The sequence below is a fragment of the Elephas maximus genome, chromosome 16 (assembly GCF_024166365.1).
Source record: "Elephas maximus indicus isolate mEleMax1 chromosome 16, mEleMax1 primary haplotype, whole genome shotgun sequence".
NCBI classification, from domain to species: domain Eukaryota; kingdom Metazoa; phylum Chordata; class Mammalia; order Proboscidea; family Elephantidae; genus Elephas; species Elephas maximus.
In genome coordinates this window covers 37,418,763-37,442,686 of record NC_064834.1, presented here as the reverse complement: position 1 = coordinate 37,442,686, position 23,924 = coordinate 37,418,763, and the positions used below count along the sequence as shown (strand labels likewise).

Below are 23,924 nucleotides of genomic sequence, written 5' to 3'. Positions count from 1 at the left end.
TAAATGCCAACAGCTACTCCAGGTCATCCAAAAATGACTCTCACCTTTCTGCATGTCCTCTCCTGGTTGAGAATCACAGGTAAACAAAAGATGGACACTTACATCATAGAATGCTATGCAGTCATTCAAAATAGTAACGTAAAGGGATACTTATTGGTTAGGAGCAATAGTTAATGATATGTTGCTAGGTTTATAAAAAAGTTGTAAAATAAGTGCGTGAGAAGGTCATTTTGATTAAATATATAGGAAGGTCTGGAAAGATAGACACTAAAAAGCCAACAGAGTGGTTATCTTTGGAAAATGTGATTAGAGAGGAATGATTCTTAACTTTTATTACTTCATGCTTTTGGATCTTTTCTATGTGTTGTGTATTAGGCTGATATGACTTTGAAATAACACAGTTCTTAAAAATGGATAACTGGCCCTTACCAAAAACCATTCATTATGCATAAAAGCTCTCCACCAGGTGACTTGGGGTTTGTGTGACTTCCTTGGAAGTAGTGACTCCTGGTTGTGTGACAGGCATTTTTGACTAGGATTGGGGCACTTTCCTAGGTGTGTCCTGTGCTTTGCTGAAGAACTAAGGACTGTATATCAGATCCATAACGGGTGAATATTGCTTTAGGAAGGTGTATTTTTTGGGGGGCGAGTGTGGGGAGGGAAGGGCGGATAAACTGATCTTTCATTTTTTTTTTAAGTTCATGTAAAAATATAATTTAGAAATGAATATTTTTGATAGCTCGGGGGCCAGCCAGTTATTACTTAACACCAAGGGAAAACTAGAGTTTCCATATCCTGTTTTTAAATTTTGTGGTTTATCAGGCACCTTTCCCAGAATTACTTAAAGACAAAGAACCATCACTTAAAGTCAAAGAGCCATCCCTTAAAAACTGGCGTGACTTTAATATTTCTAGAAGCCAGGCATTTAGGTGATGCTTGGTGAATATTTGATGATGAAGATGATGATATGACAGTTGTGGGTCTCTTCCGGATAAGTGCCTCTATCCCCGGAGAAAAAGAGAAGTGGTGGCTAAATGCAAATTGAAGGTTATTTTCTCTGCAAGGAAGGTTCTCATTCCAGAAAGATCGCCTGTGGCAGAGTGGAAGTAAGTGAGTTTGACTCTGGTGTCCCCATTCTGCTATTTCTTATTTCATTTGCCATACCTAAAGTCACTCTGTGCCTTCAACTTGCTCCAGGCATCCAGCCCCAACTTTAATTGGCATCCTGGTCAATAACTTTCTCTTCCCAAATTCTTTGTCATATTTCTCCTCTTCCTTCTTTTCTCCTCCTCCTGGACCACTGCCACCGTAACCATCGGCAAACATTTATAGAACACCTGTGTGTGCCAGGCCCTGAGCTTTACGTGCATTATCTCATTCATTTTTCAGAACATCCTTGTGAGGTAGGTATATTTTAATCTCTATTTTATAGATGAAGAAACTGAAACTCATAGGGGGCACTATTACTTATCAGTGTCCCTGGAGAATGAATTGTATTCCTATTCATACCCCTCTATTTTCAAAAAGTGCAGAGAGGCCCCAGCAGGTTACAATGTGTTAAGTAGATACAGCAAACCCTGTTAAATCCCCTACATAACCAATTTGACTTCCATCTCAACTCAAAAGCCATTTTGAGAGTAACCTTTACTGTTAGAATGTCCAGGTCCATGAAAGACCAAGGAGCGGGAGAATCTTCCAATCCCTGAAATCATATAACTGTAATATTAAAAAGATACGTTAAAATATAGCTTTGTATAGCCCTTCTTAAAGTACTTTAACCCATTAGTCACTGCCATTGAGTCGATTCTGGCTCATAGCAACCCTATAGGCCAGAGTAGAACTACCCCATAGGGTTTCCAAGGAGTGGCTGGTGGATTCGAACTGCTGATGTTTTGTTTAGCTGCTGAGTTCTTAACCATTGTGTTACCAGGGCTCCATTAGAGCACTTCAATATATATTATTTTATATGATGGATGCTCAGAAGAGCTTTGTTGGACCAGGTGCTAATGATAAAAGTGATGCCTGAAGAGATTAAAGGTTAGCTCAAAGAATCCTGGGCTACATCTTAGGTCTTTCACACTCCAGAAAATACTCCACATACCATACAAAGCTCTTTTGGGCCCATGGAGGCACGTGTGAGCAAGGAGCTTTCTCTATATTCTCCCAAGAGTCTGCTCTGCTCCAGAATCTACCTTGGGACTGAATGCCTAGGCCACTGTTGCTAGTTGCCTTTGAGTCGATTCTAACTTCTGTTCACCCCACATGTGCAAGGTAGAACTGCTGCACGGGGTTTTCAAGGTATGACATTTTGGAAGCAGATCTCCAGGACCATCTCCTGAGTCACCCCTGGGTGGGTTCAAAGCACCATCTTTTTGGCTAGTAGTTCAGTGCTTCACTGTTTGAGCCACCCAGGGGCCCCCTAGGCTACTCACTAGACCTGTTGCCGTCCAGTCGATTCCGACTGAGAGCGACCCTATAGGCCACTCACTAGTATTTGCCAAATGCAATTGATCTTCCTGTGGCTAAGAGGTTAAAGAAAAACGACCCAGTATTTGATGGATTTACAGAATTATAAGGATAACCTGTGGCTTATTTTGGACCCTAGGAAGTGGGAGAAAAATAATGATGGGAAGTCTACTCCCTTAAATTTAAGATACCATCAATTTTAAAATGCATTTCTGTTTCTGAAAAGGAAATAGATGTAAAAAACTGCATCTTAGGATTGATTGTGAGGAAGGCGCAGGACGGGGCAGCGTTTTGTCCTGTTGTACATAGGGTTGCTATGAGTTGGGAGGGACTTGATGTCACCTAACAACAACAAGGATTGATGTAATAATACGCTAATATACAAGAGCTCAACCATTCCAAAACTGGGTTAAGCATTTTAAAATCTTTACTGTATCCCCATAATAAATACCTGTATAATGGGTATTATTATCCCCATTTTACAGATGAGGAAATTGAGGCTCAGAGAGGTTAAGTTACTTGCTGGGACTCCAATGAAACCTGTATGACTCTGAAGCTATTGCTTTTTAACTGCTGCACTAATCTTTCTCCCAGGTGGCACAGGGTCTCCTAATTTGTGATTGTTACCTCTCCAAGGAAGGTTTTAGAACTCAGAAAATTTCATGTAGCCAGCCCAATTTCTCTTTTTTAAATTAATTTTTTATGTATTTAATTATTTTTATTGTACTTTAGATGCATGTTTACAGAACAAACTAGTTTCTCATCAAACAGTACACACATTGTTCTATGACATTGAATAACAACCCCACAACATGTCAACACTCTCCCTTCTCTCTTCTGGTTTCCCTGTTACCCGCTTTCCTGTTCCCTCCCACCTTCCAGTCCCTGCCCCAGGGCTTTTGTGCCCCTTTAGTCTTGTTTTGTTCCATGGGTCTGTTCAATCTCTGGCAGAAGGGTGAACCTCAGGAGTGATCTCATTACTGAGCTGAAAGGGTGTCCGGGGGCCATACTCTCAGGGTTTCTCCAGTATCTGTCAGGCCAGCAAGCCTGATCTTTCTTTTTGAGTTGGAATTTTGTTCTACATTTTTCTCCAGCTTTATCCAGTACCCTCTGTTGTGATCCCTGTCAGAGCAGTCAGTGGTGGTAGCCGGGCACCATGTAGTTGTACTCGACTCAGTCTGGTGGAGGCCATTGTAGATGTGGTCCATTAGTCCTTTGGACTAATCTTTCCCTTGTATCTTTAGTTTTCTTCATTCTTCCTTGTTCCTGAAGGGGTGAGACCAGTGGAGTAGCTAGCCCTATTTCTAATGCATAAAAATTGGTTATTGATTACAAAGGGTCACTTATGTCTTGGTACCGTCCTCTAGTGCCATAGTTTTAAATACTATATACTTACATTGTTTTAAATACAATATACTTACATTGTTTTAAATACTGTATTTGACTTACACGTTTTTATTCCAATTGTGACCTCTCTCCTAACTGTAGAATTATATGTACAACTACTTCTGCAACATCTTCCCTGGGATGTCTAATGTGAATTTCAAATGTAAAATGCCCCGAACAGAGCTCTTCATGTGTTTTACGCTATTTGCAAGTCTTTTCCATCTCTTAATGACATATTACATCCCCAGGTATTTGAGCCAAAATTCTAGGTGTCCTCCCTGCATCTTTTCTTTCCCTCTTGCTCCACATCCAATATTCAGCAAATCTTGTCTACTCAACCTCCAAACTATACTCCAAATCCGACCCCTTTCCACCACCTTTGTCACTAACCCCCTAATCCAACCACCATCATCCCTTGTCTAGAGCTAGACTACTTCTAACTGGTTTCCATCTTTCAGTTCTTACCCTGTTGTATCCATTCTCCACCCCAAGGCCATTGCAATGTTTCATAAAGCATAAACTAAATAAAAACCTCCTATGATTTTGCCTTTCATTGGTATAAAATCTGAGCTCTTTATCATGGTGTAGGAAAAAAAAAAAAAATAGAAGGCTCTCCAAATTCACTGCCACGAGCCCTACTCTCTGCTCTGTTCCAGCCACATTGGCTTTCTTTGTGTCCCTTCAACACATCAAGCTTGTTCTCACTTTGAGTCCTTTGCACTTTCTGTTTTCTTTCTCTGGTTTAACCTCCCAGCAGGTCTGATTGTCATGGCAACTCTTTCTTTTCATTCAAGTTTGAGATCAAATTTCAATTCCCTGGAGAGTATTTTCTTAATTCCACCTACTTAGAGTAGTCACCTCCTCATACAACTTTATCCCATATCCTGGTTGTATTTTTTCATACTCTTTTAAATAATTTTGTATATATTCATTCGTTTACTATCACAATAGGAAATGATACCTTGATATATTGCTATTATTTTGAAAAGTACTCAGCACATCTTACAAAAAAGATAAATGAATAAATGTTTCTTTGAACATGTGACAGGACTTAGTTTGGCACCTTATATAGTGTTGATATTAAATAATATACAATTAAATTGATTTTTCCAAGGAAAAGAACTAGCCTATTTTCTTTCTGACTTGGCTGTCTTTTGCATGCACTATATTAGATAAGTGTGACAGAAAAATAGATACAGTTGCATTATCTGATTCACTTTCAATCTAGAAGAGATGGATCTTACCTAATTTCATAATTATTAAGTTGCTTGATTGCATTCTTGGCTTCCTGTTTATTTGAGAATGTTACAAAAGCATATCCTCTATTGTTGCCATTAAAATCCATCATCATTCTCATTTCATAAATTTTACCAATCTATAAGTAACAGAAAAGAGAGAATTCATATCTATACATTTTTACATCCAAACATATGTGCCAGTGCGTGCACACGCACGTGCACATGCACACACACACACACACACGCAGAATTTTCTGAAGTCCGCCTCCTACCAGTATCTGGCATTTGCAAGCCACGTAGAATGATTTGCACATTTTCATGCTGGGATCAGATCAGTTATCTGACTCATGGGCAAAGTCAAGTTCGATAAATAAAATGTATACTAGTGACATTTTAGCCTGGGTTAACAGAATAAGTTTTTGACAGCACAAATGACCTTTTGTCATACAATTATCTGGGGATTCATGCAAAGTTTAAAGCACTTGAAAACCACATCTGTCATCAGAGTACAATTTCTTGATAGATTTTTTTCTTGCTCTCTAAACTTAGGCCTCTAGAGTCCTCAAATTTTCATCCTTACTTGGTTATGCTCTACCACTGACATTTAAAACAAAAATAATGAACACTCCTTTGGAACCTTGTTAAACAGACTTTTTAGCTGTCTTTTTTTCCCCACAATAACATCAAAATAAACACAAAGCGTGACTAGGGAGGCTTTTTATTTTCTCAGTTTGTAGGTTTGAAGGTAAATACTAGTTTTCACACAACTGACACGAGGCTAGGCCCTGCATTGTACAAAGGCACTTACTCTATTCCTCTGGCTACAGCTGCTGTCCCGGTCCATATACCACTCCCTTCTCCCAGCCTAATTTATTGTAGCTGGCTGCTACAAGAAGAGGGGGCCCGAAAAGGTTTCGGGGCATGGACAGGGAGAAAAAAAAAAGGGAGAAGGGGTATCATTAAACGTATGCCATTACCTTAGTGGTTGGTTATGCCTTGGTTCAGCCCCACCTCACCCTATCCCAAGGTACTCAGTGATGGATACCTATGTCTTCTGGACTTAATGGGAAAGAGTTCAAGCATGTTTCTTCTCTGCATTTCAGGTTCAGTACATAAGATTCTCACAGAATTAAATCTTCATAATTTGTCCATATGCCAAGTGGGATTGCATATACAAAATTGGCAGGAGTTCTGAATCTGAGGCTGATATACACATGCACATGCACGCACACACTTGATTTGGTATTTAGGGGGCAAAATAGATAACCTCTTAGTTTTACTAAATTTTCCAGGGAGCATGTAGTTGTTTCTAAAACCCACTTGGTAAATTATTGAGAATAAATTTTAATGTATTCTTACTTTAATTTTGAGCTTAGTAATAATGTGTCATTTGGAATTAAAACTTAGGAAATTTCTTCCTTAATACATATATAATACTTTGAGAGATCAAATTCTCAATCTTTTTGATACATTAAGGCAGAAGAGAAATCCAGACTTGTAGAAGAAAATTTCATTCTGGATCAATATGCATATAGGCACATGTTTGAGTCGTGATGAACATACACATTTATGTAAAAGTGTTGCATTTTGTGAAAACATATTGAAATGTCAAGCTGGAGCAATATCAGAATGTAGACAGATTGTAGTGTTATTCTAGATTGGCAGGCACATTGAGTTTGCAGGGAGGTGGTTATGGTAGTAGAGAGATGGGAGAACGAGGTACAGATTTGAAAGTCATTAGCATTGGCAGTTGAAGCTGTCAGTAACAGGACAAAGAGTTGGTAAAGGTAATCGCTAATGGCTAAAAAGGGCTTAATGTTGTCCATGACTGAAGAATGACAATTGGAAAGAACGTATCAATGACAACGAAGAACCAGATAAAAACGAAGTGAAGAGAGAGTAGTATTTTTCCCTTGTATGATAAGAAAAATTCTATTAAATTTTGGACTCACCTTTTCACATAATGGTATAAGTTCATCCTCAAAAAGATCTCGGGGAAGTTTTCCAATAAAAATTTCACAGCCCCTTTCTGGGGGTGCAGCCTCCCAATCAGGTGGAGGGCCACCATATTTTCTTTGTCCGTTTTCCTGCAAATCCAGAGTGGGGTGTGAGTGTGTAAAGGGAGAGAAGAAAATGATAGAATCTTTGTTTTCCTAGGTTATCTTTCAAAATCTTTTCATAGTAAGGAACGTAATTATTGACAAGTAATAGTAGTTGATAGGTCACAGGAGAAAAAAAAAAGTCTCTCTAATGTGGGTTTTAATACTATTCTTTGTGCCTCAGAGGCTTACTTGAGATGAACATTGTGAACACTTATAAAGTGCTGGACAGATGTAAGGGGTTATTCTTTTTTTCTGTTATCATGAAAAGTCATCAAAGTCTGATCATTGAGGGATCTGACAATAATTTGAATCAGGGGCTCTAATTGAATGCGAGGGCTGCATGGCAAGGTGTTAATGGTGCTGGAGCTGGGTGGTTTGACTTCATCACTCACTAGCTATGGGCCTCAGGCAGATGTCATAACGGCTCCAAACCTCCGTTATCTCATATACAAAATGGAGATAATATCAGCTTTTGATTAAAGGAGATAACGCATAAAATATTCATGGCACAGCCCTTGGACATGGTTTATATTCAATAGTTATGCATTCCCTCCTTGCTTTTGTGGATTTAGGTTATTTCATATGCCAAGCAAGGCAAAGTGTGGTCCCCTAAGTAGAAATGTTGTGAGGTTTAACATTTGAAGGAGTGGGCAGGCTAATTTGGGGGATAACTAGTGAGGGACCTAAATCTGTTTCCAAAGCTGACAAGAGAGTGAGTGATATTTACTTATGTTGAATCTCAGTGTGAGAACAATGCTGTTCTCACTCCAAATGGAATTAACTTATTTCCTTTTTTCTGTTTCCTTTGTTTTAACAAACCCTGGGTAAATTTAATGGCCTTTTGGGTGGAGAAATAGCTTTGGTACATCTTTGTAGTGCTATCTTTATTCTTCCGGAGATCAAAGACCTAAAAGTAACTTCAGGGACCCCGAAGTGAAGTACAGGCTTAATCCACCATGACTAATGTGAAATAGTGAATTTGCTTGGGAAAGGTAAACCAGTTATTCTCTACTTAACTACAGCCAGAGTTTTTTTTGTCATTACGTTTTGTTGGGATTTCTAAAGAATGGAAAAATACAAGGGGACCAGAGGTCAGTATTTATTACTAACCTCTATAATTAAAACTTCACGAAGTTTTATACCATAAAATGATACATGTTGTTAGAAAGAACATAATAGGAAAATGTAAAAAAAGAAATTCTCCAACATGTTACCCTGTTCATTCTTAGAAGTTGTTATTGTTAGCTGTCATTGAATTGTCCCTCAACTCATGATGACCCTGTGCACAATGTCATCAGACAGTTGTGATCCATAGGGTTTTCACTGGCTAATTTTCAGAAGTAAACTGCCAGGCCTTTCTTTCATCCTTAGAGGTTACTGGTAAATGTTTTAGTCTCTTTTTCCAAATATTTTTCTATTTGTATTTTTATGGTTATGTTATTTGTTTAACGACAATGTTTTGCAAAACGTTTGTTTAAAACCAAGATGGAGCAATACAGAGTATCATTGTTAAATCTTTATATAGAGAATCCCAACTTGAGTCTTTTGTGATAACGTTATTTATGGTGTTAGCACAAAGGCACTTTGGGTCATAGTGTTTAAACGGTGGCTGTTGTCTTAATTTTTTCCTAGTGATTTATGCCATGTTGCTTTAAATTAAAAAAAAAAAAAAAAAGATGTTAGGTGAGTGTTCCATCTTACGTTAACAACTTTTTGCTTAAAGGACTCGGTGATTTTCAAGTTATATTAAATATTTAAATTTTTGCTTCAAGAGTTCTTGTATTTCTTTTTTCTTATTCTGTATCCATGCAGGATTACCCAGTAACAAAATGTTTGGTATTACTGAGATATAGGAGAAATGCAACGTTTTATACTTATAGGGGGAATAAAACAGCCTTAAGAATTTAGTGATCTATATCTCAACCAAGAATTTCCTAAAAATATAAATTTGATGTTTTCAGGGATGTTACAGGCTTGCACCTTCCTTTCTCCCTTCCTCCGTGCCTCACTCCTTACTTCCCTCCTTCCTTCCTCTCTCAGTCTCCCTCCCTCCCCTTCCTCCCCGCTTTGTCTCTCTCTTTCTTTCCTAACAAATGTCTATATAGCAGAAGGAGCCCTGGTGGTGCAAATGGTTAAGCGCTTGGCTGATAACCAAAAGGCTGGTGGTTCGAACCCACCCATCTGCTCTGCAGAAAAAAGACCTGGTGATCTGCTCCCAGAAAGATTAACAACAACAAAACCATTGCCATAGAGTCAATTCTAACTGATAGTGACCCTACAGGGACTGAATAGAACTGCCCCATTGGGTTTCTAAGGCTGTAATCTTTACAGGAGCAGAGTGGCACATCCTTCTCCTGTGGAGAAGCTGGTGGGTTCGAACTGCTGACCTTTTGGTTTGCGGCTGATTGCTTAAACCACTGCACCACCAGGGCTCCTTTTGGTAAAGATTGTAGTCTGGAAAATCCTATGGGACAATTCTACTCTGTCACCTGGGGCCACTATGAGTCAAAAATCTGCTCAATGGCACCTGACAATAATGTGACACTGTTCTAACCTACCCAACAATGTCATGGGTTAAGGACTATTATTATGCCCATTTTCCAGAAGAAGAAACTGAGGCACAGAGAAGTTATGTTACGTATCCAGGTTATGTGGTTGGGAAGTGGCTGAGCCAGGATTTCAATCCAGGCATTCTGGATTAAGAGCCCATCAACTTAATCTCTACATTTTGCTGCCTTGATATATGGAAGCCTGGTCATTTCAACAATACTTCTATTAAAATACTTCTTTATGAAAATACCTATCATGCCATCTAATAGCAAACTCTCTGTTGCATTAAAAAAATTTTTTTTTTGCCAATTTTCAATAATTTTATTACACAAAACTCTTAGGAGAACATATCTCAAATGCATTGCTCACAGAGAGCCATATTTCTATTGCCAGACCACCATCCACCAGTGGGCAGCTCTGTCCATTTGGGTGATGACATGTCCTCTAAGCCCGTTTCTATATGTCTTAAATGTCTAGAGATATAACATCCAATAGATTATTGGAATAAATTTAGTACAAACTTGGAAGTTGAGGCAACCAAACTATCATCCCATAATAAGTAAAGTGGTTATTCTAGAAATTCTGACTTGAGAAACTTCATCTGATTGTTTGAAAATAAACAGGCAACCAGGAGATTGACCTTAAAAATTTCTTTTTCCTTTAAACGTTTTTGCTGTAATTGCTAAATACGTCACTGACCAAACTATTTTGTGCTTATCATGGGTATAGGAGGATTCATCTGCTTATGAGCCAATATGATTGGGCAGGAAATTTTATTAATTGTCTTGCTGGGTTTCTATGGACACTTGAAAAAAAAATTGCCCAAGTCTTTTTTTTTTTTTTCTTCTTTGGATGGCAGAGTCTGACTGGTTCAGAGATGCCTTAGCGTGCTCACACGGGGGGAGATACACTCCGAGAACCACCTACCAGGCTTGGAATGCACCAGTGATGGAGGCCCAGGCCAAGTTAAGACAGGCACCGGGCTAATCGTGGCGTTAGAATAGCTGTCCATTACTTGGAAAGGACAGTTGGGCCCTGGGTTCCTGGTATTTCTGGCTCTCTTTTTATAGTTGAGAAGTTTAAAATAAAGTCCCGTTATAACTGTTCTTTCTCCTCCTGTCAAATGCCCTTCTTACAGGATGCATTCCCCCAGCAGCACAAATGTATTAATAGTTAAGAGAAAAAGAATATAGATTTTTATTTTCCACGAGAGCACGTTCATCAGACTCCAGGAGTTTTTTGTTTCCAGTTGAAGACTCAGAAATGATTTTCTCTCTCTAAAGTCACATCATAAGTGAAAACTATCAACTATGTAAATTAAAAATTGAGGACTCAATTCTAAATCCAGTGGCTTTAAATATTGGATACTAAACATGCCCACTCAGTTTATATGTCAACAGTACTTAGAAATTTCTTCTGTCACAGATATTTCAAGTCTTCATTGCGTCTTCAAGAGATTAGGTATACCATCTTCTTGGCCTTTGATAAAACCACACCACTTTCACCAATAAATCATCCTAAGGAATTAAATCTTAGCATGAATGTAGACGTGACTGAGTCCATTTTGTCCGTATTCCTTGGACATATAAAAAGTTCAAATGCTACGTGTAGCATTTGAACTTTTTATATGTCCAAGGAATACGGGCAAAACTACTTTCAGGAGTTAAAAATGCTAGATGCTGGCTTTCTTAGCTTCCCTTGTGGCTGGGACAATCATCGCTACAGTAAAATTAAGTAAAATTGCAGTGGCACAAACTTTAGTGTGGAGCACTCCATGCTGATGGATACATTTTCTTATTATGCCATATCAATGATGTGGTTTTAGATTTCTTTCCCAAAGGCTTGGACTTGAAACTAGTTCTCCAAATGCAAAGTTCCTGTGAACTAATACCGTTTTAAAAACTCCTTTTCTTTTTAATCACCCAGAGTTAAATTTTGCCACTTGTACATAATAATAACTGAAGCAGCAACAACAGCTAACCCTAACTGAGCCAATAACTGTGGTATGTGGTTTACATGTATTAACTCATTTAATCCTCTCAATAGTCCTATGAGGATGATGTTACTATCACCCTCATTTTACAGATGGGGAAACCAAAGCACTGAGTGTGTTTAAAGTCACATGAGAAGTAAGTGGGAGAGGCAAAATCTGAATGCTGAGTCTCTGCTTTTAATTACACTTTTACTTTGGCTCTTACATTAGCCAAATACGCTCATTTTACAGTTGAGAAAACTGAGTCCAGAGAGATTCTGTGGCTTGTCTAAAATCACACTGGTTTAATTTACTGCAGAAAACGCTAGAATAAAGGTCCCATGACTACTAATCTGGTGGACTTTATGGCATAGATACCATTCAAAAGTTGTGATGACTTTTCTTATCAGGTTCACCATTCTCATAATTCCACATGGCGCATGTTATGCTTACTTTCTTGCTCAACTTCACCAAACATGGAGACTAGATAGTTGTTTCCCTCCGTAAATGAGCCCATTCGTATACTAGAAGGGCTATTAGTTAATGAACCTTATTCAGTCTGCTTTTTCCTGAGTGGTAATTTCTAGTTCCTTTAACGGTTCTTTGGAAATTTTATATTCCGAATTTGTAATCATCTTTGGTTCTTTGTTTTTCTTTCTCCCCAAAAGGGAAGACATTGTGTGCTTTTCCTAATAAACTGCTTTCAGATGATCTCCTATCCGTTTTCCGTTTGCGTTTGTACTTATTTCTGTTCCTGTCGTCTCAGATGCCGGCCAGTCTATCCACACTTGGTGGCATTTCTAGCCTTCGTGAGCTTGCCAGTCACCAGGGCCACACCTAGAACAGTGAGTACTGAGCTCTGGCCTAGCTTCTGCTGACAGTTCCCAGAGCTGATGCTGATGTGTCAAGAACCTCTCTGGCGTGTGTCTTTTGCAGTTTGAATCTATGGCATATTTTCCCAGTTACTAATTTGTGAGATTGAATAAAGTCTTTATTAAACTTGACATTGGTTCTATTACTTCCCACGTACATACCAGATCTCTCATTATATGGTGGTTTTAAAGGGAATCTAAGGAGTCTTAAATAAAATGTACCAAAAGAACCCTCTTAGGTGGGATTTTGCCTTTGGTCTGTTTGCAAAGTTTTTGTTGAGTGAGAACAGCGGAGACTGCCATAGGGAATATTCATTTCCTTAATTCTATATAAAAGATAATCATCTGTTTTGTGTATTTAATTTGCTCACCTTCACATCTTCTTAAGATCATTGATTTTGTGTTGGTAAAATCTATTTTAGAAGGGGAATTTTTAGAAAGCAGAATCCATTTAATTCATGTAATCTGGAGGTAAGCATTACTTTTATTAAATACTTTTTGTAACACACATGCAATTCAAATGTTAGATACTATTTTTTTCTAAAAGTAGAAAGGATAACAATTGTGATATAAGAAGTAATTAAGTAGGCTATTAAAATTTATAAAAATGTGGAATTAAGAGTTACAAAGAGAAAAGGTCAGGGTGTGAACATAATACTCAAATATTAATTTAGCTTTATTACCCTTCAGCCTAATGCTTCTGAATGTAAGATGATGTTAGGTAGTTTATAGGCCAATGTTTATTTTAATAGCTATTCATTTACTTTAATGTGCATTAGAAAAATATAATTATCACAAGAAATCAGTAGTTTTTGCATTTACATAAATGACGAAAAGTTTATTTTTAAAATAAACTCAAGCAGAAATAGTGAGTTGTTTTAACAAATCCTAAATAAATGATATTATTGGTGACATATATCTATGGAAAAACCACAAAGAAAGATGAAAATGACTTTTGACTTTTGGTTCCTGAAAATGTATCCATTTGTTTCACCTTCTACAAAGCCCTCACATTTGACCTAAAAAAAAATGTCTGCTATGGTTTTTCCATGGAAACAACTACTAGCAAATTATAAGTCATGTTCCTTTTTCACTTTGGAAGACTGGCTGTTGAAGGCCTGAGAACATAGTCGTAAACTTCATTTTAAGTTATTCGTTGTCTTACGGAGACAGAAACCAATTCATACCATCAAATTTATGCATTTTACAATACAGTCTCTTAATATTTTCCCTTTTCCTTTGAGGATAAGGTGTTGCAAATTACCCCTTAGGAATTCACTATCTCAACTTTTTAAGTGTTCAAAAGGAAACAGGCTTTTAAAGATAACTTGTATTTTTGTAAAAGCTTTTTATAGTTTAAGGTTTTGGGCAACTCAAAGGAATGTTAAATTCAAGAATATCCTTAGACACAAATAGAAACCAGAAAACCATTTCTGTGTATGTGGGTGTGAGTATGTGTTCTTCATTAGACAGTAAGTAAAATGACAACACACTTTTAAGGCTGTCCACGTTTTATAGTAAAGTTTACATAATGATGGACTTCAGTGTATGTATTTACTTTTTTGAGGCCAGCAGTTTCTGCCCTCACACTAACTTCTGGCTCTGAACATATGTCTTGACCTACTACTCCAATCTATAAAAAAAAAAAAAAAAAAATCTATAAGAACCGTAAATTGTGTCCAAAAAATAATTAGGTGAAACCCTTGTACATCTTTCATCCATTTTGGACTTTCATCCTTTTGTAATATGTAATTTATTCAATAGGTGCATCCAATTTTTTTATTTGCCAACAGGTACAATTTGACTGTTTGAATTATCTCTGTAGTAGTCTCTATAATATTGTAGTAGCCATCAAACCAAAACCAAACCTGTTGCCTTCGAGTTGATTCCAACTCATAGCAACCCTATAGTACAGAGTAGAATGGCCCTGTAGGGTTTCCAGTGAAGGGCTGGTGGATTTGAACTGCTGACCATTTTTTTAGCAGCCAGGGCTCTTAACGACTGCACCAGCAGGGCACCATAGTAGCCGTAGACCTGGTTAAATTATATAAAACTATCTACGTGTAGAAAAAGACATAATAAAGAGCATTTGATCTGGGTAATTGTTCTCTTATTTTTGCTAGTTCAGTGGATGCCAAAGCTAACCCTATCCAATGCATTGTGTTTTGGCATGTTAGAAATGCTGTCATTGCTGTCCTCACCAGAACCCCATGAATTTTAATTTCTGACAAGCTGAGTGACTTGGCAAGGCACTATATTTTTTCAGACTTTAGTTTCTTTATAAAATAATGTGATTGACTAGGTGATAGCAAAGATCCTATTAGAATTAAGGTGCTTGTAAAAGAAAAGCTGACTTTGGTAGAATACTCCAATGTGGGAAAACATTCGTAAGATATTTTGGGAGTTAGCCAATAGGAGCCTTAAAGAGAATGCCTTTGGAATTTTAAAAATTAGTGTCTCTCCAATATCATATCCACCTGACACATATTCTATTAATTTTCTTTGCTTTGATTCACTTTTTTACTTAAAGAAACTTATGGAAAATATGTGAAATATCAATATCATTTCCCACATATGAAAGGTATCATAAAAACAACCATAAGAGAAAGAAACCATACTCGGATTCCTACTAGACACTGTTGTCTGCTAAAAGCTCTGAACCTTACTCTTCCTCTCTTTGTTTAAAACGATTTGGAGGGGCTGGATAGGTATTTAAGATATACCGTCAACAACTAACTTTCTTTATATGAACACTTGAAAGAGAACTGAAAATGGAATAATTTTCTTACTATGTGACTTAGTGTTGTTTATTGTTGTCTCAATGTACCATTTAACATCATTTAAGTTCTCTGCTCCGTTACTTGGAATGTTATAAAATATCAGGGCAGCTGAAGTCCTATACAGATTCATTATTGCATGGCTCTGTGATCTGTCTTTTTTCTTCTTCGCCGAGCTAGGTTTGAACCTATCTTTGCACCTGATGATGATAAGCTTTTAGGTTCTGAAGATGAAGAGTCACTTAGTTTTGGTAGCTGACCAAACAAATAGGCAGCATTTAAAAAAACAACAACAACAAAAAACCCCAGAGCCACTTATAAGCAGAGTTCAAGATCCAAAATACTTGTCCATGGCTCCAAAGATCTGGATAAGAAAATCGCACCAATTTTTAAGACGATAAAATGGAAAACCTCTTGTGCTTTTTGTTTAAAGGAAAGCATCGTGATGTGTACGTAGTTTGCAAAGATTTTTTGAACCTTGTATTGAAGACCTCATATAAAACCAGCTTTCTATTAGGCTATTTGAGGAGAAATTCATAGCTGTTTGAAAACAGCATCTAGAATGCATTTCTGTGCGTTGCTGAAATGTTAATGTTGCCACCACATGTTGGGCACACACTGTCTCCAAAAAAGGATTCACAGAACTGCTCCCTTATTTAGAGTCTTCTGCACCATGCTATGGCATCTCTGACTAGTAGAAGCAAGGTTTTTTTTCTGAGCTTTTAAAATAAAATTGGCCTGCGGGTGGCTGGAATAATAAGCTTTGAAACACATAACTAGATGACCTACTGGTCCTATTCTGTTCTCAGGCTATTGGTACTTATTTAAAGAATTGGTGGTATTCATGCACTTTGGGAATGACCTAAGTTCTTGGACAGCAGGGACTGTGAGCAGGTGGTGAGAACAGGCAACAAAGGAAAAAGCAGGACCCAGGAGCTATATTTTACCATGAAGTCAAATTCTTACTTCTGCCCTTAGGATTTTTGTGAATGTCAAAACCATAGTGTTCTTCTTTCTGCTTCTTTCTTAGTCGGTCTATATGAACCCCCTTGGTAAACTCTGGATCTTAAAATTACTTATTTTTATTATATTATTGTTAGCAAAATGCAATTTGAGAACTACCCAATTAAAATTATCAAAGTACATTATACCAATCTAGAGGGGTAAGTTAATTTGGGGCACTCTTCTAAAAGGGACTACATTCTAATCAGACTTACGTTGATCTAGCACCACCCTCTGTACCTTATGCCTTGTTGTTGGTGAATTGAACAAATTAGCATTAAAATATGTGGTTACATAGAAAATCCATAAGAGGATGTATATGGAAAGCAAAGGTAAAAGTGATTAGAAATATAGATCAATGATTTGACTCAATTTTGTTCCTGGTTTGAGAGAATTATTCTTAGGAAACCAGGCTCACGATGACTGATCAAGAGAGGGAGGGAAGGGTGAAGCCTACTTTTCTTCTTTATCCTCTGTGATCTATCTTACTGGATCTTTGATACTAAGAGACACTGCTGTCTTCACTGCTCCAAGGTGTTGTGTATTTTACAAATATTTTGTTTAAGGAATACTGCATGAGTGGTCCCCTCTGCTAGGAATGCTCTTTTCTCCTTGGCTTTGAGTCATCATGCCTGAAGGAGGCCACCTGCCATTCTCTGTCACACAACCTGGTTTTTAACTACCATGGCACTTACCATGATCTGTAATTATTTCTTTTTACTTATTTACTTGTTTATTTTCTGTCTTTCTCATGAGAATAATCTTCACGAAGGCAGGAACTATGTCTCTCTTTGTGGAACCGATGAATGAATGAATGAATGAGGGCTTGGTGCTAGAGTTGGCATGAGTGGGTAGGACAAGGAGGGATGCACCCACTTCCTTTAAGAAAACTTACTCATCTATTTTATAGGAAAAATTATTTAAAAACTGTAGATTCGTTTCTAACATAGAATACCAGATTAAGGATTAGAGTAGAGGTCAGCACATTTCTTATGTAAAATGCCAGATAGTCAATATTTTTGGCTTTAAAAAAAAAAACCAATCTGTTAAAAATGTAAAAACCATTCATAGCTTGTAGTCAGTACAAAAACAGTCTGTAGCCACATTTGGCCTGTGTTTTGTAGTTTGCCAACCCCTGGTTTATGTCTCAGCTGAATTATATAATTCTGAGGTTTGTTTTCTAACTGCAAAATGAAGAAGGGGTTGAGCTCTATCAATATTAGATGAATTTCAAATTCTCCATGTATTTCAAATTCTGTAGAGAATTAGATTCTATGTTCTATACAAGAATTCTATAAATTCTATACTCTAAATTAGATTCTACATCCAATTTTATATAGAATTAAAAAGGATAGTCTAATGAAACCAGCTATCACTCAACTTTAATAATGATCTCCATGAAATTCTACTCCTCACTGAATGCTTCTCAGGAATTTTCTCCACTTTTTGAGATTTTTCCTTATAATGAAAATAATTCCTATTCATTGTAGAAAGTTTGGAAAATAAAGACAAGCTTCAAGCAAAAAAAAAAAAAAATTATCCTTAATCACACACCTTAGAGATGACATTTTGTTACATTTTCTCAATTTTTTTTTTAATTTTGTGTCAGTAATTTCTTAAAATATTATTTGGAAACTTATATATACAATTCTGTATTCTGATTTTTATTAAACATTAAAACAGGGACACTTCTCTATGTCTTTGACAATTCTTTGGAACCATAGTTTTACATGATCATATAATTTGGAAAAATAGGGTTTATCATATTTTATGTGACCATTAATATTTTACTGGGCATTTAGGATATATTAATTTTTTAAACACTATAAATTCTACTATGATGAACATCTTATGTCTAAATATTTGTCCTCATTTCTTAGATAAGTTTTAAGTTCTATACAGAAGGGTACCCTCTTTTTTTGTAGCAAGTATAGATATACTAAAGGGGCCCTGGTGGCTCAGTGGTTAAGCAGCTTGCTAATCAGAAGATCAGTGGTTGGAACCTATCAGCTGTTCCACGGGAGAAAGATGTAGAAGTCTGCTTCCGTGAAGATTTATAGCTTTGGAAACCCAATGGGGGCAGTTCTGCCCTGTTCTGTAGGGTCACTATGAGTAGGAATTGACTCTATAGCAGTGGGTTTCGTTTGGTTTTGGTATAGCTATATTAATGAGCCCTGGTGGTGTAGAGGTTAAGTGCTCAGCCGCTAACTAAAAGGTCAGTATTTCAAAGACACCAGCTGCTCTGTGGGAGAAAGATGTGGCAGTCTGCTTCCACAAAGATTACAGCCTTGGGGACCCTATCGGCCAGTTCTACTCTGTCTTATAGGGTCACTATGAGTCAGAATTGACTTGACAGCAACGGGTATAGCTATATTGCTCATTTTGATGTTGTCTTGTGTTCTCATCTTTAATTTTGGATAAGTTCATTTTCATCCCAACTACTTTATACACACTTTAGGCCAGGCATTACATTTTATGCTTCTATAGTCCCAAGGCCTAGCTCAAGAACACTGTTTACTATACTAGGAAATAAGGAAACAAAACAGAAAAACAAACAAACAAAAGAACCCTTGCATTTTTGAGAAAAGGCCCATTGTAATATGATTTTTTTTCTCTTCGGCTATCAAATAAACACATGCTAGTTTTAGAAAATCTGGGAAGTATAGTTAAAAGAAATAAATAGGAAAAAAATCCATACATAATTCCATTATCTGGAGACAAAGATTGTTTATATGTTAACTATGTGGTGTGCTGTCTTCCAAAATGCTTCTATACGCTGTAGTACAATTATGAAGTTTAACATTTTAAGTTTTTATCAGTAATTTTACTGAATGCCTACTATATGCAGGCTACTGTATTAAGTCTTTTTTATTCTCTGAAGTATTTTTGATAAATTTTACAGCCATCAATGTCCAAAGATATCCAGTTACAAAAAAGTGATATCACAAAGTATACTTTCAAATCCTCCCAAGCAAGTGCTGTTGCATCAGTTGCTATATAAAATACTGGCTTGTGTTATTAAGTAACCCACAAAATTCTATTTTTGACAGCTGTATTTGTCCTGCTAGTGATAAGGGAGCACAATCACCCTCTGTTTTTTGAATTCTTGTTTTGCAAGTATTCAACATTCAATATCAGAGACCTGCAAAGATGCAGCAAAATGAAATCCTTCAAATCCTAATTTAGAAAATACTATCAAAATGTAAATTACCATTTTCTGGGTAGCTTCCTCAATCGTATTAAGCCTTTCCTTTATTTTCATTTTTATACAGGAATTAAAAAAAAAAAAAACTAAAATTTCTCTCTCTTTTTTTGATTAATAATCATATTAATTTTTTCTATAATTAAAGGTAGGAAGACTGAAGTATTAAGAGGGTGACTCTAGACACATGCCTGGTTCTCCTCTTGCAATCAAATAGTCCAGCTTGCTGACAAATGGCTAGGTTCATATTCAACAGTTATTAGAATCACAAAATCAAGGGTAGGGTAGGACCTAGCCAATCTTCTCAGAAATTAAGGCCTAGATCCATCAAGGACTTGTCTAAGATCATACAGCTTGTATGTAGTAGAGACCAGGTAAGATTACAGATCTTCTCACTTGAAGTCTTGGGTGATTTTCCACAGCTTGCAGAAGAGATTTCCAATTCATTTAAAATGATTGAGCAGAGTCTTGTACGTATTTACACTTTCATTATAGGTTTTAGATCTAGATAACTAGTTTTTGGAATTTTAAGTTTCTGTATCACTGGAGAATTTCCGATCCAACAACCAATCTGCTAACAATTATTAAAGTGAAACATGTTACAAAGTTGAGGCTCCAACAAAAATTTTTTTGCATGTCCTGGCATGCTAATCTCTAACATTGCAATCTTAAAGCTCACATTTTAACAACTCAGTTTTGTAAATCTTGCCAGAAATTTTGACCACTAGAAACAGAAACCTGTTTTATAAATTTTGGGCAAATTATCTAATTTCCTTGTGCCTTGTTTCCTTCATGTGGAAATTGGTGATGAGCATAGTAGCTACCTCATAGTGTTGTTGTATAGATTAAATGAATTAATATATACAAAGCAGTTAGAAAATGTGTCCAATAAATGTGGGCTATTTTTTTTATTATTGTTAATATTATTGTAATCTAAATCTTCATTATCAACCTTTTCTAAATGTAACTGAATACTTAAGATCAAAATAATATGCCAATTTGCAGTATATATTCAGAGACATTTCCTTCGAAAAAAAGTTTTTTTCTCTACAATTTAAATGTTCTTAAATCATAGCATTAGATTTGTGAAACCGTCTCCATTACTATTTGAATTTATTTCTTAAAAATATGTTGATCTGCATACTTTTTACACAATTGTAACAATGTTACAATTTTCTGTCCTGCAGTATTTTTTAAAGGACCACTTTTAATGACTGAATAAGGTTTCATTGGTATGAAGATTTTAAAATGGAATGGGACTCTTGGTGTCCATTTCACACATGGCTCACTTTGCAAACCAAGTCAGTCACTAGACCACCAACCATGACTTGTAAGAAAAGGGAACAGGAAACTGTTTTTGCATTCTTAACTGAACAACCCCCAGCTTAGAAGAGTTTAGAAGACTTAAGAAGTCCTTAACTACATTCCTTAACTAAACTCCCCCCAGCTAGAACTAGAAAAAAAAAAAAAAAAAGAACTAGAGTTTTAGGAAAAAAGTTTAGCAATTTACATAAGGAGTTTTTGAAGGGCACTGTTGACATTTTGTGAGTCCTTGTTCCCCCTAAGTGGGAGGGATTGGGTGATTCTCGTTTTTCCCAAAGCTGGAGAAAGGAGTAGTAAAGAAACCACTCAGCCAGCTTGGTGTGTATTCTCTGCATTTGAGAAACACAGTAGACTGGTAGGTCTAACTTGCACCTGAATATCTAAAGGTGAGCAGTGATTTAGCCTGCTTCCTTGACGTTGGAAAGGAGGAGTGCTGGTCTTTCAGATTTTACTGGGTCAGAGAATATGTGTTTCCAGGGGGGCTAGAGCTTGGTTACGTGCAGGAGTCAGGGGTTATCTTACATTTTGTCCAATAGGGTTTAAAAAGCTCAGTAGAAGGAGGCTGAGGCTGAGGTAAACGGCCAGCCAGATGAAAGTACAGCTAGCTGAGAGATCTCCACAGAGTAGGGATGTCTCTCCATTGGCTACAAAGTGCCTCACAAGCTTTAAGTAGTGGCCAGGCCCAGAGAGCTCTATCACTCAAGTAAGAACTTTCCTGCCCCCTCTCCTTGGTTTTTGTCCCTTTCTTCTGCTTTAACTCTGAGTCAGAAATTGTAGCTAGCAAACGGTGTCAAAGTGTAAAGCAGGGAAGTAGAAATCACCCTCCATCCACCCCCACATACTTGGCAGAGAAAAATATCTATAACTTCTAATGAAGTTAAGTTTTTATTATCATACTGGACTACACATATTATTATTCACTGGAGGATCTTTTATTGTCTACAAATTACCAGAAATTTCATGAGTCTTGATTTGAATTTCATCTGGAAAAAAGGAAGAATGAGTACCCAGAATAAACTTAAATGGAGAATTTAAATTGTTTTGAGATTATTTCCCATAAGTTCTATTTTCCAATGTAATGATTATACATTCATAATTAGCTTAATTATTTCCTTATTTTTATACATTTAAGTTTGGAGTATTGAGTTATTATAATGCTGCACTAGACAGGTTTTTACATATTTCTATCATTATATTTTAGATTATTAGAGATATATTTCCAGTCACTAGACACACTTACATATAAATATTGACAATTGCTTTTCAATTTTAATTTTATAAAATATTAATTTTTTATTTTATAATAACATATGACTATGTTGATTACAAAAAGAGGAAAAAACTTTTCAGCTGATTATAAAAAAATCATACATTCTAAATGTATTTGTTGAAGAACTGTGAATTTAACAGAAGTTTATTAACTGTAAATACCTTTTTATGTAGCAGAAGGATGCATAAAAATTTGAAGCCAGTCATTCATTTTGAAGCATATTCACTTTGAAGAGGAAACCATTAAAAAATTTATTAATAACCCTAAAATAATTTAGTATTGAATAAAATTAATAAGATGTCAGTATCTCGCTTGGCTTAAAAGAAACTTTAAAAAAATTAACCATGACATAATAGATAATTTCTGAAATCTTAAAAAGCCTAAATGAACACTGTTCATTAGAATGAAGCATTATAAATAACTTTGAGCATCGTATTTAATAAAGCAAACTTACAAGAGTAGGTAAAAACTAAATGCAGTGTGTTTCAGCAATCTGAACAAAGGAACGTTTAATAAAAGGATGCTGTTGAATATTGTTGTGGCTTACTTATGACATTTGTTGTCATAATAGTACCAAGATTTGGTTAAGTTGGAAAAATATGTAGATGAAATATAATGGCTGAAGAATTAAAATACTTTGTCTTATTGTAACAAGGCAGCACCCTTTTTTCAAATAAGATAATTTATGTACCTAACACTAGTTTGCACTATAAGTCCTCTAAAGAGGTTATCACAAAGGCAATAATGTTATATAAGTAATTTAAGTAATTATTAATAACCAGCACCCATGAATAGACCGTTTGAGGATTTTTTTGTAACTTTTGTTTTCTTCTTTTTCAAAAATGCTGAACATGAACAGAAGTTAGTATTCTATATCCTGTGTCAAATGGTTGAGTGTTCTGAGAAAACAAGATGAAATTACTAGGCTAGCTGAATGGTCATTCCTTTTACCCCAAGTTCTAGACTTCTTCCTACATCTGCAATAACCACTCTGGAAAGTAAGGCTGATTCCTGGGTAGTTCTCTGCTCATTCCTGCAAACACTAACTTGGTTCTACTTCTTCACAAACCACTTTGGCTGGTAAATTCAAGCTAGCTTTTCCTAACTGTCAGAGTCTTTATGACTATGGACACTGATCTTGTTTTCAAATGAAGAGTTAAGGTTGAGTTGCTAACCCAGAGTACAAAGAACATCATCTGTAGGGTCACCTGGAAAACTGAAATGATACAATTTCCTTCTCCCTTGGAAACTTGTCACCTCAAAGCAGGACATCCACCTAAAGAGTTAAACAATTGGCTGTTCATGTTTTGTATCATAGGGATTAACATTCCCACCACTCTGTAAGTTCAGTGGTTCTCAGCAGATGTCACAAGAAGTTCCTACCTGGACCAAGCTATATCCTGTGCGCTGGATGAGTGCGCGGAGGGCTGCTTCCTTCTGGGTGCCGCTCAATCCATCCCCGGATTTTTGATTTGATTCCATTGAGAGTGATTATCAGCAAAAAATCAGGTTAATTAGGGTTGCTCACTGAAACCAAATTTAAGATAAATTAAGTAAATTACTGTTGCCAAGTCCAAACTTGTCCTTTTCATAAAGGACATCTTCAGGAACCGTTGTCTATAAATGAGTCATTATGGTTAGAGCAACTAACAGCCACATACAAACAAGGCTGGCTAAATGTCAGATTCTTCTATCTTGTTAAAAAAGAGTTTTTAAAAAAATGTTCAATTTTAGTTGAAATTTAGAAGTAAAAAACGAACAATA

The 23,924-nt window shown here is 36.4% G+C and overlaps 1 protein-coding gene across 2 annotated transcripts in view; it reads right to left on the bottom strand.

Annotated features, from left to right (window-relative positions):
- Window positions 1-23,642, bottom strand: part of A1CF (APOBEC1 complementation factor) — a 55,108-nt gene extending 31,466 nt beyond the window's left edge. For both annotated transcript variants that reach the window (XM_049855708.1, XM_049855709.1), the window contains exons 1-3: window positions 23,544-23,642; window positions 7,043-7,177; window positions 5,097-5,227 (exon numbers count right to left, since the gene is read on the bottom strand). In XM_049855708.1, coding sequence (XP_049711665.1) covers window positions 5,097-5,227; window positions 7,043-7,177; window positions 23,544-23,642 — 365 coding nt within the window. The remainder of the gene's footprint in view (window positions 1-5,096; window positions 5,228-7,042; window positions 7,178-23,543) is intronic.
- Between the last annotated feature and the right edge of the window lie 282 nt (window positions 23,643-23,924).